The sequence below is a fragment of the Phocoena phocoena genome, chromosome 1 (assembly GCF_963924675.1).
Source record: "Phocoena phocoena chromosome 1, mPhoPho1.1, whole genome shotgun sequence".
In the NCBI taxonomy this organism is placed as follows: domain Eukaryota; kingdom Metazoa; phylum Chordata; class Mammalia; order Artiodactyla; family Phocoenidae; genus Phocoena; species Phocoena phocoena.
The window spans coordinates 736,665-751,924 of record NC_089219.1 but is presented as its reverse complement, the minus strand read 5'-3'; the positions used below and the strand labels follow the sequence as shown (position 1 = coordinate 751,924).

The 15,260-nt window shown below is 46.2% G+C and overlaps 1 protein-coding gene across 3 annotated transcripts in view; it reads left to right on the top strand.

Moving 5' to 3' along the window:
* The window catches only part of GNB1 (G protein subunit beta 1), a 92,580-nt gene that overhangs the window by 65,978 nt on the left and 11,342 nt on the right, over positions 1-15,260 (top strand). For all 3 annotated transcript variants that reach the window (XM_065891658.1, XM_065891664.1, XM_065891671.1), the window contains exons 3-6: positions 4,850-4,888; positions 6,480-6,586; positions 10,740-10,803; positions 12,120-12,282. In XM_065891658.1, coding sequence (XP_065747730.1) covers positions 4,850-4,888; positions 6,480-6,586; positions 10,740-10,803; positions 12,120-12,282 — 373 coding nt within the window. The remainder of the gene's footprint in view (positions 1-4,849; positions 4,889-6,479; positions 6,587-10,739; positions 10,804-12,119; positions 12,283-15,260) is intronic.

Here is a 15,260-nt window from a genome sequence, read left to right as displayed (position 1 = left end):
GGACATGGGTTCGTGCCCCGGTCCGGGAAGATCCCACATGCCGTGGAGCGGCTGGGCCCGTGAGCCATGGCCGCTGAGCCTGCGCGTCCAGAGCCTGTGATCCGCAACGGGAGAGGCCACAACAGTGAGAGGCCCGCGTACCGCGCAAAAAAAAAAAAAAAAAAGAAAAAAAGAAATTACAGATCCAGGTATTTGGCCTAGGACATTATTTTCAGGATTTTGTTTTCTTTCTTTCTTTTTTTAAACATCATTATTGGAGTATAATTGCCTTACAATGTTTTGTTAGTTTCTGCTAGGATTTTGTTTTCTAGCATATTTTCACTTCACTATACAGCAAATGTTTCCATAGAATTTATAGACATCTTTTTGTACCTTTTTTCTTGACTTTGGGCATTAGCTTTGTGACATTCTTTTGGTCACTGTATAGAGTGTGGTATTCACTTCCCCCACTGTGACTGCTAAGTTGAGGGCAGGAAACTTGTTTAAAGATAAGAGTATTAACAGCAGTAATAAAAAGTATTTAAGTGCAGGTGACTTGTTCTTAATTTTGAAAAAAGGGGTTTCCTAGGGATGGTTATGGCTGTTAGCACTAACATCTGTCTTCAAAGAGATGCTCTATTCAAATAGAGCATCTCTTTGAAGATAAAAACAGCCAGTATCATTCAGCTGTCCTGTAGAAAGTAGGATAGTTGCAGAGTTCTCAAGCATTACCTCCCAGTCTGTCACTGATGTTTATAATGGTGCACTGCAGAACCCATGAACTTTTAAAAGGGGATGCATACTAGGTCCAACTATAAGGATGGAGCCTAATTATTTCCTTTTAAAAGACCAATTATATGTTCAGAAAGCCTAGTGGTAGTTGGAAAGAAAGATCAGCATCATTTTAGCCGACTTTTTCTTGAAGTTGAGAAAAGGTAATGGAATTATCTGAGCTCTACCATCAAAGAGGAAACAGAAAATATCCTTTTACTGTACGAATTTCAAATCTTAACATTTAAAACATACGATACAGCTCAATAAAAATAAGGAAGAGTTAGTATTTTTAATGGTTTGCCCTGATCAGATTTGTTTGATACATCCAGCCACACTCCAGAATATAGAAATTAGAATTTTGTTTTTCTAGCAACAATAAGTTGTTGTTTATAAGTTGTTCATAAATAGTGGGTTCAGATCTATTCGTAGCAAATAAGAGTTCATATGGCATAGGTAAAAAAAAAAAAAAAAAATCCAAATTTGGTGGAAAAAGATAAAGGCTGAAAGTCAGTGTTGCATCTCTTCTTCCCATTTTTTAGACCCATTTTCTGTAAAGCACACAAAACCCTCCTCTTAGGGGACAGAGCTGTCGTGTGAGCCACATGTGGAATTTAAAGCTGTAAAAAGAAACTGGTAGAATTAATTCTTAACAACTGTATCTAAACCAATATATCTAACAGATCACCATTTTGATATATAATTAATAAATACATTTACTTTTTACACTCTTTTTTGGTACTGAGTCTTGCCAATTCAGGGTCTCTTACATGAAATGGCCTCAGCGTGTACCCGTGGCATCTCCCGTGGCACCTGCTCCACGTGGACCATCCCCAGGAGAGTGGACGAGCTGCACAGCCATCTCCACACCCATCTGCACAGGCCTTGCCTCTGAGGCTGTGCTGGTTTCTTTGCACAGTATAGGGTCGACAAAGCTGTTTGAGTCCATTACATCAAATGGGAACAGAAGACTTTCTTTAACAAAGGAAAAAAACACCCTTTTCCCCCCCGATTACCCAAGGAACACATGCTTGTTAAAGAATGTAGGGCACAGCAAATCAAACAAGAGATGGTAGATGATTCTGAGAGGGGTCGCTTGCTTTATTAGATTGGTCTTTAAGCTGAAAGACCCCAGAGGGACCGTGTCGTCTTACTTTTGATCATGTTTGTGAGGAAACATGGGCTCTCAATGGGATGCCGATTGAAATACGGCATGTCTTAAACACATGGGCTACCAGTGGATGAAGGGGAGAACTCCACGAAATGTACAGGCGCAAATTTTTTTTTCAAAGTGACTGTGCCGACCCTGCAAGTGAACAAGACGGGCCGAGTGACGCGTATGGGTGCTTGTCTCCATTGACAGCAGAGCCGCGGTGGTCAGTGCGGCCCTAGTGGGATGGGCCTGGCCGCGTGCTGCCCTGTGCTGGACCGACATCCAGCCGGGATAAGGCCTGACTGACTGTGGGTCTGTGTGTGTTCCTCTGGGTGAGGGCCAGGAAGGTGACCTGCTGTCTTCAGTGACTTTTCTCAGCACAGACAGTACAGGAGCCTCGGCTAAATAATAAGCCATTGTGAACGTATCACCAGGCCGTTAAATTGGAATTTAATCTAAAAAATGTTGAAGATTTCTGTCTTTATTAAGCAGTTACAGAGATGGTTTCCATTAGAAGACTTCTTCCTACAGGGTTGGAGGTTGAAGATTGAATTGCTCTGAGGATGTTGTACTCATTTACATTGAGCACTTGTGGGCTAAAATGAAGACTGAATTTGAGTTCCCTGTGTTTAGTGTTTAAAATGGTTTTTCTCTCTGTTCTCTGTGGTGTCACTGCAGTCTGCTCTGGACATCACGAAACCCATTTCAATCTCTGGACACTAACCAGAATGAAGCCACTTAAGTCCCATGGTTTAGTTTTTCCATTTAAAAAATTCTTGTTAAGGACTTCCCTGGCAGTCCAGTGGTTAGGACTTGGCGCTTCCACTGCAGTGGCCCAGGTTCAATCCCTGGTCGGGGAACTAAGATCCTGCAAGCCACATGGCACAGCCAAAAAACAAATTAGAAATTCTTGTTACTCTTTTTTAAAATTGAAAGCTGTGTATAATATCAGTAAGAATGGTACTCAGGGCTTCCCTGGTGGTGCAGTGGTTAAGAATCCACCTGCCAATGCAGGGGACACGGGTTCAACCCCTGGTCTGGGAAGATGCCACATGCCGTGGAGCAGCTAAACCCATGCACTACAACTACTGAACCCACATGCCACAACTACTGAGCCCTGTGCCGCAACTACTGAGCACGTGTGTCGCAACTACTGAGCACGTGTGTCACAACTACTGAGCACGTGTGCCACAACTACTGAAGCCCGTGCACCTAGAGCCTGTGCTCCGCAACAAGAGAAGCCACCGCGATGAGAAGCCCGCGCACTGCAACAGAGTAGCCCCTGCTCGCCGCAACTAGAGAAGGGCTGCGTGCAGCAACGAAGACCTAACATGGCCATAAATAAATAAATAACAAATTTTAAAAATGGTACTCAGAAATAAATATTGAACTCTGTAAGTAACTGATAGAGTCCCTGATGGAAAACCTGCTGCTCTGGGTCTCCCCTCCTCTTGGTCTTGACCCCAAGTTCAGGTGCTGGCACAGAAATACCTGTTTATATAATTTTTGTGTTTTAATTAAATAAGCAGATTTAACTAAGCAGAACGGCTTCTGATAGGATAGTTTGAGTTGAATTTGGAATCTAGATATTTGGTCCCTCTATAATCACCCGTCTCGTTGAATATACCCCCTGTGCTGGGCTGGTGAGTATTAGCACCAGCTTTGTGAAGCGGTGAGACCGTTTGCCCTGGAGGGGTCCCCGGCCCCTCGCACACGAGTGCTCATATGTATGTCAGTGAGAGCAGGTGGTCAGATGACGACACTGTGGCAACGTTTCTGTTAGAAATTGTCGTTATTTCCTTTGAAATTATTCCTACACAAAAAAACGTTTTAGGCCCCATCCCGATATTCAAATTTTGATCCTCTTAAAGCTGTTGTCTCATTTTCCCTCAGAATGTATGGCTTTCTATTTGTAAAAATATATACGCTGGGGCTTCTCTGGTGGTGCAGTGGATAAGAATCCGCCTGCCAATGCAGGGGACACAGGTTCGATCCCAGGTTCCGGAAGATCCCACATGTCGCGAGCAACTAAGCCCGTGCACCACAACTACTGAAGCCCACGTGCCACAACTACTGAAGCCCACGTGCCACAACTACTGAAGCCCACGCGCCACAACTACTGAAGCCCGTGCGCCTAGGGCCCATGCTCCGCCACAAGAGAAGCCACCACAGTGAGAAGAAGCCCGCGCACTGCAACGAAGAGTAGCCCGCGTGCAGCCACGAAGACCCAACACAGCCAAAAAATATATATCTCTATGTATATGTATATATATATATACACGCTAATTTTGAGATATCAAGATTTTTTTTCTAGTAACTTGAATCACTTAGGAACAATGAGGACATTTTAATTAGCTTGAGTAACATCCCTTTGTAGTTCTCCCCTGCTTCACAAGGTCATTTTATAGATAAGAAAACAGGTAACAGGCTGCCAACAGCCAGAGTCTTCACCTGAATTTGGTGGTTTTGACCCCAGATCCTTCGCTCTTCTGTGTAGAGGTTAGCTTCAGGGATTGTTTGGCTTGGAAACAAGAGTCTTAGTTAACACACTCTAGAAGGAAAGTTCTCTGGGCCGGCCAGTCAGTGCTTTTTAGACGTTGTTTCTGTGGGCCCCACGGCTCCTGGGCTGGTAGAAGGAGCAAGACGCACGTGCAGGTCTGTGGGAAGGTGCCGGAGCCTCGCAGGCAGGAGAGGAGGCTCTGGGGGCGCGGGGGCGCTGCGCGTTAGACGGGGTGGTCTGCAGGCCAGGCACGCACTTGTGTGTTGCTGGTTCTCTGTTCAGTGTGCTCAGGACCGTGGGTGCGGGGCTGGGGTGGGGGCGCGGCGAAGGAAGGGGTCTGAGCTCTCCCCCCCTGGTGGAGGCTCTCCGGGACTGCAGTGCCAGCACCTTGGAGTGACTGTATCTGGAACAGCACTAATTCCCTCTTTATCGTTGTCTTTCCCTAGGATGCTAGAAAAGCGTGTGCCGATGCAACTCTCTCCCAGGTAAGAGCGGTCGCTGGTCTGGCCTGGAGGTTGGTGCTTGTGGCGCCTCCACTTGGGACCTCTAGAGGGAGCGCTCTGATTCTCTCCTGTGCACCAGTGAGGGTGTGGGGCACTGCCCGAAGGGTTCTCCTGCGCGGACCCTTACCACGCTAGGCGAGGCCGTGGTGCGTCGCAGATGACAAATAATGTCTCTCGAGCCTTCTTGCGGAGGTCGGAGTTGTAAAGGTTATTGCAGTCTCGATACAGCTATTTCAGAGTTCTTCTCCCTAGCAAAATCTGCTTCAGAACTTCGATTTCTAAAGTCCGGTTTGGCACACTCCCAAAAAGTTAAACATTAGTCATGACCCAGCAGTTCCACTCCTAGATGCACGCCCAGAGGAGCTGACGCTCAAACAAGCCCGTGTACGCACGAGCTCACGTCGTCTCGGTTCCCAGCGGCCAGAGCAGGAAGCAGATATCCGCAGCTGGAGGAGCGCAGGGACCAAGTGTGGCCTGTCCGCGCGGTGGGACGTTACTCAGCCACAGAAGGGATGAATCTCGAGACATGGCGCTCAGTGAAAGAAGGTCACATGTTGTGTGATTCCACGCATGTGAAATGTGCAGACAGGTCACCCTGTAGGGACAGAAGATAGGTTCATGGTTGCCCGGGGCTGGGGAGGAGGCTGTAGTGAGCAGCACTTAATGAACGTGGGGTTTCCTCTGGGGGCGATGAGAGTGTCTTAGGAGGCAGCTGCGTGGCTAGATAGGACATACTCTCAAATGGTGCATTTCAACTCATTGAAAAACAATATTTTTGTCCAAAGAATTGAACAGAAATGTGAAAGAAAAATTATATTCCTACTTCTGTTGAGGATGATTTTTTTACATTGTCTTAGCGCTTTAGGAGATGTTGTTTAATTGGGGTTAAACAATAAGTTAAAGAAAAATTAGACTGCATAGGATAACCTGCATTTGAATCTCAAATGCACTTTGGACTGTACGTGTTTTTAAAGCTCATTATTGTGATACACTTATATTCCATTTGTCAACCCAGAATCCTTAACGTCAGGGTTTGTATGTTGAAGTGAACAGCAGGTTTGCATGTACAGTTTTGTGCCTTAAGCTACAGAGTACAGAGGAGATTCCATCGTGGTCCAGCTCAGCGTACAGCCTGGTCGCTGGACAGCCTGTAGGGCTGGGGCCCTGTGTTCGATTGTGATGTAGGCTGACGAGGCTCTAATTCAGAGGAAACCCGTGAGGGACTGACGGAGGCAGGAGGAGCTGGGCCGGGCGGCCAGCTAGGGAGACAGCAGAGACGGGAGAGGAGGCGGCTCTGGGCCAGCCCCAGGCCTGGTGCGCACGGGGGCAGGGGACAGGGGTCCTGGAGAACAGGTAGAGTAGCGGACTTTCCAGAACCGGGAGAGGGAAGGTAGGTGCCCTGGGAAACGGGAGAAATCACGGAGCGAGGCCTGGCAGACTGGAAGGAGCAGGGCAGGCGCAGCCGTGGCCAGGGCGCCGGGGCCAGTGAGCGGGCTGGGCGTGAAGGAGAGGAGACCTCGCGGGGAGAGCATGCGTCACGCAGTGTTAATTTGCAGTAACTTTTATTTTTAAGATCACAAACAACGTCGACCCAGTGGGAAGAATCCAGATGCGTACCAGGAGAACGCTGAGGGGGCACTTGGCCAAAATCTACGCCATGCACTGGGGCACAGATTCCAGGTGTGTGGGGTGTGGGCACACGGAGCGCTTGACACGTGCACGGAGGAGAAAACCTGAACTCATTGGCTGTGACTTGTAAAGAAAAAATTAGGCATTTGCGTCAGATGTGCGAGCAGGCCAAGACAGCAGCCCGGGTGCCCGAGCTCCATCTGTGTTCCCGCCTGCCTCGGCCGACTGCACACGGTCACCTCCTCACCACCCTCCCTTCGCCTTTGTCCTCCCAGCTCCGCGGCTCGGCGCCCGTGCCACCTTGGGGAGGTGACCTGTCCTCTTTGCCATGGCTCCTCCTCTTTCCAGCCTGTTCCTCGTGGCCTCTTGTCCACACCCTCTCCTGGTTTCGGTGCCCCGGCTCAGGGATCAGAAGCCACTTCCTGCGGTGTCCGTGTCCGGAGGGTTAGAACAGCGACTCGTGTCCCAGGGTTCCTGCATGAGTCTGAGCTGGTTGTTGCTGCTGTCACTGCCTCTCCCCGGCCTGTCTGCCCCACCTCCCTTTCTTCTAGCCTCTCATTCTTTCTGCCTTGAATTCTGCCCCGTGTTCGGACCTCTTTCTAGGTTCCCCATCTCCGTCGCCCTCCCGGTCCCTCCTCCCCTTGCCCTTAACCTGCAGCAGCATTGAAATGAAATCCATTCAGCTCTTTTCTGTTCCTCTTTTAGAGGCTGCTGGGAAGTCTTTCTCCACTTTTCCACCCAAGTAATTACATAAAATGCTGTGTGACTTTGTGACTGTAACATGTTCTTTCAAATAGCTAACATGGTATTTCAGATGCCTTTCTTAGAGGAGCATTTTTTGCATGTTTAATTATCAGAGAAGAATTGTTTGCTTGGTTGTCTTTTTCTTTGTTCATGAAATTGCCTGCTTTAGAGTGTCAACAGCTACAGAACAAAAGAGTCTATTTTTAGTTTTTTCTGTAGACTATCCCATATAATTCCAAATGCAAATGAGAGCTAACTTAGATCATTTCAATGATGGCAGTAATCAGAAAGAATAAAAATGGAAAAAGAAAGAAAAATGCCCTTACTAGTCAATCCACCTTAGAATTTATTGTCAAAAGTAGATGGTAACCAAACAGTATCTTACCTTTGGGTCTTTCCTCCCATCTGTGGGAACATCAGTGTCCTGATTAGACAGGACGTTGGATGGTTAGTGATGTGTCACTTGTGCCCTGAGAGGTGACCAAGAGCTGTGCTCAAGGAACTAAGGCAGGTGTGTGGCCAGAGCTGTGGTGATGTGGAGAGGGGCTCGGGAGAGGCCGGGGGCCGGCAGCACCAGATCTCACAGGCGTCCTGAGCACTGCTGCCAGGCCTTGCGTGCCCTCTGGTTCCAACACAAATTCTGCCTCGAGAGCCCTGTGGTCGAAGGAACGAACGCAAAGGCAGGAATAAGCAACACCGCATTCCGGGTCGTGGTCACCCCTGAGAGAAGGGGTGACGTGGGAGACCCAGGAGACGCTGTTGGGTGTTGCATGGGTCTTGTTCTCTTTCTTGGACAGCGTCGTGGGTACGTGGGCATTTGTTTTAAAGCTGCTCTTCAAATGACATTTATTTTTATAATGCCCTTATATGAGATCTGTATTTGACAGTCATAAACAAGGAAAACAAAAAATGATACCAAAGAGGACCTTTGCTATCCAGACCCCTTCAGAGATTTTTTTTTTGTTTTTTGTAGATAGCCGTGTTTTCTGGAGAGGTAAAATAGGTAAAATTTTGCCTCTTTAAAGTCCAAAGGAAGTTTATTTTTATTTTGGATGTACGTTTTGTTTAAGGCATCTTCATAAACAAAGGGTATTGTACAGCCTTTTTTCATGATTCAGAACTAAAATTTGGGAATGCCAGTTATTTGATCATGTTGGTATAATTCATGGAATCTCTCAAACTATTGCACTGATGAGGAGTTTTCTTTTAAAACTATAGGAGATACCCACAGTGAGGTTTGCGTATACGCATGTGTCAGTACACATTATGTATGCATTTATAACATGTTTATCAATACGTTGTAATTTTTTTATACCTAAAGTCTACTTTTTATAACATTTGAGAGTCTCAGTCACATGAATCAATGCTAAACTCCCCGCCCCCTTTTTAAATTAGTTAATTAATTTATTTTTGGCTGTGTCTTCGTTGCTGCGCGTGGGCTTTCTCTGGTTGCAGCGGCGGGGGCTGCTCTTCGTTGTGGTGCGTGGGTTTCTCACTGTGGTGGCTTCTCTTGTTGCAGAGCACGGGCTCTAGAGCGCAAGCTCAGTAGTTGTGGCGCACGGGCTTAGTTGCTCCATGGCATGTGGGATCTTCCCGGACCAGGGCTTGAACCCGTGTCCCCTGCATTGGCAGACAGATTCTTAACCACTGTGCCACCAGGGAAGCCCTGTCTCCCCGTTTTGAAGTCTGCTGAAGTGTTATAATTGAGAGTGAAACGCTGCTAACCCAGCGAGGCTTGAGAGTCCTCCCTCCTCAGAGTAAATGAAGGGCCTGAGTGAGGCCTTTGGATCTGGACCTCTATCTACTTAACCCCTGTTTTCAGTGTCCTGGAGCCCTGGGCCTCCTCCTGGCTCTTGCCTCGGTGTTCTGGGTGGGTGGCACCCGGGGGAACTGAGGGCTCCAGGAGACAGAAGGAGCCAGGTCCCAAGCGGTCGTCCTCCTGGGGATTAAGAGCTGGGTCTTTTCTCACCTTCTGGAGGACCAGGGGCTGCTTAACGTCTCTCTAACCCTGGGGCGCGTCAGCACATGGTAAGCTTTCCGACCAGGAGGCCTTTCTAGAGGTGACCCTCCCGGAGGACGAGCTTCTTTACGTCAGCTCTGATGTTCATCCAAAGCCTGTGCTTAGAGGAGCCTGGCAGAAATAGAGCCGCAGAGCGAGCCTGGTTCCGATTACATGGGGTCTTTCAAGTGCCTCATATGTTTACGACTGCACCTTGATGCAGGGATTTACTTTAAGAAATTGCACCCAAAGAATAATAGGATTGCAGCCTGCATGTAGTTCAGTTCCTGGATAAGTTTTTCATGCAGTGCTGAACACGTATTTATTCCCTGCCAGACTCACTGCTGGCTCCCTGAGAAGGGTATGCATCGGAGCGTAGAGCTGGATGAAAAGGACCCGTTGTCAGAGGGATTCGAGTGATTTTACCTCCAGGTTTTGACCAGTTCAGGAAGCCAAGTGTATTGCGGCTGAAATGGTTGAGACCTGTGTTTTGATAAAATCTCTAAAACTGAAAATCCTTCTCCTTACTTATCATGCTGACACGTATCTCTGCGTGGGATTATGGAGAGAGCCTTCTTGCCGTTCCTTGAAAACAGCACAGTCTGTACAACAGAGTTCCTTAGGATATCTTATGAGTAGCGGTGGTTCCCTGAATTTACTCTCACTTGAAATTCCTTTGCCCATTAGTCATGTTTTCCTTTTGCAGTTTCCTGTCTTCTTTCTGCAAATACAGACAGAGCACCTTTTCAAGACACAGATCCCAAACGGCACAGTTGACCAGAGCAAGAAAATTGTTACGAAAAATATTCCTGATAGTTAACTAGTGTCTTCTGTGGGACCAGGCACAGCTGTGCTTTAGATTGTCATCTCTTTGCAAAGCAGGTGGAAAGGGGGTGCCTCCTTAATGTTTGTAAGGGCCTTGCAGTCCCATTTTGGCTCAGTCTGGGAAATTTTCATGGGGTATCTTTGGTGAGAAATGTCTCATAAATTTTGAATATCTAAAAACTTATTAGTCCTTTATATTTAGGCTTTCTACGTGTCAGAATGGAACAGAAAATTACATACTAAATATTTTCTACCACCTTTGACTCATGAAAGAAAGATCTGTAGGTCTCAAATCTGATTTATGGTGAACAGAAGACAAACAGAAGCAGTTCTAGGCAACCAACTTGTCTCATCTGACCAGCCAAGGGACTGTGGCCAGGTCTTCACCTGAAGACAAGCACGATTGAACCTGAGCTGTTATCGCTGGCAATATTTTCTTTTCATGCTTTCAAAGTTGGTCTGACAATTAGAACATTTTTTTGTGGGGGGCGGTGCTTATAAATAAGTGCACTTTGCCAGCAAATAGAATGTTGAAGCGCGTTAGTCATCACTAAAGTTTAGTCTTCATTCGTTGTCTTTGGGTGACTTCCCTTGTTGGTGTGATACTGATGGTTTGCTTTTTTCTTTTTCCTCCAGGCTTCTAGTTAGTGCCTCACAGGATGGTAAGCTTATCATCTGGGATAGCTACACCACGAACAAGGTAGGTAGTGCAAACCCTTCCCTGAAAAGCGGCCCGGGCAAGGCGGGTGTTTAAACTCTGGGTTCACTTCCGTAAAATGTATAACAGGAGAGGGTGGGGGAGCACAGTGAGTTCGTTTTTGTGTAAAGTCAGATGGGTCAGGTAGAAGCCCAGTCACGTGGCTGGCACGTGTCACTGGTGCTGCTGGGCCAGCGTGGTGTTGCTGTGATGTGTCGTCTCTTTACAGAGCAGGTTGGGGGAGCCTCCTTCAAGTTTCTAGGCAACTGGAGTCCAATTTTAGCTCAGTCTGGGAAATCTCATGCTTTATTTAAAAATACAGAAATACAGCTTTCCGTTTAGTCAACTAGTTTTTACAAGAAATAATCTGAAAGAGTTTATACTTTGAAGTATAAATTAAATTATTTTAAAATTTCAATCCAGGGTTGTATCATATTGAATGAAAAAGTACTATCGTTGGTCTAAACGTGTGTAACAGACAAAATTCAGTTTTATTTTACTGGAGGATACCACACGTGTATAACAGAATCCAGTACTTATAACAAATCTATCTCAAACACAGGGAGGTGTGTGGTAGGATTAATTACGGTAATTTCTAGTTTGATTACTTCACTAAAAATGCTTTATTTTGGGAGTGAATTTTATAGCCATTTTGACAAGCCAGTGAAATGTTTTCCTTTTAATATATGATTGTGATTCAGAGACTGTGTTGCTATTACTTAAGTGTCTACCTAACTGTAAGTTATGACTTTATTAAAACTCTACATTTGGGAATTCCCTGGTAGTCCAGTGGTTAGGACTCAGTGCTTTCACTGCTGAGGGCCTGGGTTCGCTCCCTGGTTGGAAAACTAAGATCCCACAAGCTACGTGGTGTGGCCTAAATAAATAAATAAAACTGCATAGGGGCTTCCCTGGTGGCGCAGTGGTTGAGAGTCCGCCTGCCGATGCAGGGGACACGGGTTCGTGCCCCGGTCCGGGAAGCTCCCACGTGCCGTGGAGCGGCTGGGTCCGTGAGCCATGGCCGCTGAGCCTGCACGTCCGGAGCCTGTGCTCCGCAACGGGAGAGGCCACAACAGTGAGAGGCCCACGTACCGCAAAAAAAAAACAACAAACCTACATTAAATTGGTGTGCAGCACTGGATTTCTAATTAAATTATTATTTTATCTGACTGCCCACACATATAAAATATTTTCAAAATAATTTTGGCCACTGTTTTGCTGTGCAGTGAAAGTTGAAGACTAGAAGCAGGATCATAAATGTCAGTAGTTAACGTTTTTGACCTTGAGCGTGCTTGCATCATGTGTGTCTTGTCATTTAGGTTCATGCCATCCCTCTGCGTTCCTCGTGGGTCATGACATGTGCATATGCCCCTTCTGGCAACTATGTGGCCTGCGGTGGCCTGGATAACATTTGCTCCATTTACAATCTGAAAACTCGTGAAGGGAATGTGCGTGTGAGTCGTGAACTGGCTGGACATACAGGTACATGTTCTCATCAGTGACCTCAAAGTTTATACGCTGTGTGCCTTGCGTGAGTTACATGCTATGGACACTCACCCCTTCTCAACAATTATTTAATGAGATTGGCTACATCAATGGCCAGATATACTCTTAAAATGAAATCAAACACAGGCCTTGATATTCCTTTATCAGTAAGAAGCCTTTGGATATAAGTCGCTGTAGTGGCTGTTGTCAAGGATCTTGGGAACGTAGGTCGCTCCGCAGCAGCTGGATGCAGTTCGAGGCGTTACCTCCTTCTGAACCTCCTTCCATCCTGAGTGCCTTTCCAGAAGGGTTCCTAATCTAGACATGCGCGAGCGTGCACGTGTCTCCCTGTGCGCACACACATGTACTTATCCACATATCGAGACACCCTTACTGATCTCTTAGCATCCTTCATAATGACTGGCATTCTTGTTGCACAGGAAGCAGAACAGAGTCCTTCAGGCTCAGTGCTTTTGAACGTAGCCAGCTCTAAGCATTGGGGGTGGTGTGTTATTTTGGCTCCTGTTTGCTTTGGGATTGCTTCCTTCTTAACTTTCTATCTTCTTAAAGTAGAAACTTAGATCTTCCTACTTTTTCAAATATAAATTACCCTCTAAGCGTGGCTTTAACTGTATTATCATTCAGTGGGAAATATTTTTAATACCCTTTTGATAACTTGTTACTGGTTTCTAATCAAATGCCATTATGTTCAGAGAAGATGTTCTGTACCAGTTCAGTTTTTCACATTTATGGAGACTTGCTTCCGGTGGAGCGGGTGGTCTGAGGATGACACACCGCACGCGCCTGGGAGTCCAGGCTGTGGGTCAGGTTCTCAGCGTGTTCGTCAAAGCAGGACTTTGACACCGTTCACAGCTGTTGGTAGAAGGCTCTGTTGGTAGAAGGCATGTTCATGACTGTCGTACGTTCCTGATGAAGTGACCCTCTTTCTCAGAACCTTCTGTGTTGGAAAGTCGGCTTTATCTGATGTTAACGTAGCTGCTCCAGCCTTCTTAGTCCGACTGTTTGCATGGTGTATTTTTTCCCATCCACTTAACTGTATTTATAAACAGAGTCCCTTAGAGACAGCACACACTTGGTTCTTTCTTTTTATCCACTCTAAGTGTCTCTGCCTTTCGAATAGTATGGGGTTCATTTCTGTTTCATGCAGTGTGGGTGCAGTGGGATTTGGCTCTCTCGCTTTATGGTGTGCTCTCCTTTGCTGCCTTCTTTTGGGTTACTTGATGTTTTAGAATTCTATTTTAGTTTTATCTGTTGGCTTTTCTGGTTACCTCCAAAAAAGGGTTATGTAGGGATTGCAGTGTACATTCATAATTTTTCACGGTGCACTCAGAGTTATAGTGTATCCATTTAAATGAAATACGAGAATCTTGTGGCCATAAATGCCCATTTTCTGCCCTTCCTCGTTCTTCATGAAGTTTTTGTAGGTGTTGCATCTCCATGTGTTCTAAGCCCCACAACATATTGTTCTATTTTTTTCCTTTAAATGTTCTTAGCCACTTGAAGAAGTTTGAATCGTCTTTTACATTCACTCAAATCTTTACCATCACGTCCTGAAGACGTGAGCTTTTTTCCGGTTCCCTTCAGCCTGATGAACTTGCTTTACCGTTTCTTACTGTGAGTGCAGGTCTCCTAGCAGTGAATTCTGTCTGTTTTCATTTATCTGAAAATGTCGATTATCCTTCATTCTTGAAGAAGTTTTTGCTGGATATATTTAATTCTGGGTTGGTATTATTTTCTTTCAGCACTTTTAAGATTTTTCTTCGTTTTTTTAACAGTTTGTGATGTGCCTTGGGGTGACTTTCTTTGTTTATTGTGCTTTAAGCACCTTGAATTTGTAAAGTTTTGTCTTTCGCTAAATTCGGGAAATACTAGAAATCCATTTTCTGTTCTTTGCTCTCTGTCTTTTTGTACTCCAGTGGGTGCATGTTCGCATTGTCTCTTAGGTTCCTATGGTTCTGTTCTTGTTTATTCCGTCTCCTGCTTCCCCAGAGCTGTCCTCCAGTACACGTGACTTCTGTCACCTCCAGTGTGTTGTTAAGACTACCCAGCAAGGCGTATATGCCAGATGTTCTGTTTTTCAGTTCTAGAATTCGTTTGCTTTTTTAAAAAAATAGTTCTTATTTTTCTGCTGACGTTCCCTGTTTATTTATGATGAGCATATTTAGGATGCTTGGGCAGAGTTCCAAGAGCTGGCTTTAAAATTCTTACCTGCCAGTTCTAGCAACTAATCCCTTGAGGTTTGGTCTTGGTGGCTCTTTTCTCTTGAATATGGGCGACATTTTCCTGCTTCTTGGTACATCTAGTGATTTTGACTTGTGTCCTGGGCTTTGTGCAGACTCTGTTCCCCTGAAGCCCTGCCATTTCCTTCCGTTGGGAGCAGCCACACAGCCGTGTGGGAGCAGCTGTCTTGCCTGTGTGGTTTGGACAGATGTTGGGGCAGTAGGTGTGTGATTTTTAGGGCCTTCTGTGGCTTTCTCCTTTCCAGGTTTCCTTCTTGCACTTTCCAGTTGTGGTTGACCAGAACCCTATTTACTGGCTGTGAAGGTTGGGCCATAAATCTGCATCTGAGACGTGGCTGCAAGAGGGGGCCTGCCCTCAGGCACAGGACGAGCAAGCTTGTTGAAAAACAAGCTCACCCGGTGCCTTTCTCTTCTCCCAAGTGCAGGCTCCCCTCCGGTTTGTCTGCTTCTGCTTCCAGTGCTTTCAGGTTTTTGTTTTTATATTTGTCCAGAGCTCATGGTGGTTTCTGTGGGAAGGTTGCTCCTGGGGGTGGGAACCCGCCTTCTCGGAACCCAGCCTAGGCTGCCTGCCCCATCCTTGTAAACTGGGGGTTCTGTCCAGTGAGCACCCTTCCTAAAGCACTTTGCTTATAGCGTTGATGAACTCACAGCACATTGAAAAACACATTCTTACTGTTTATCGATCCCTTATTATCAGATTCAGTGTATGGACTT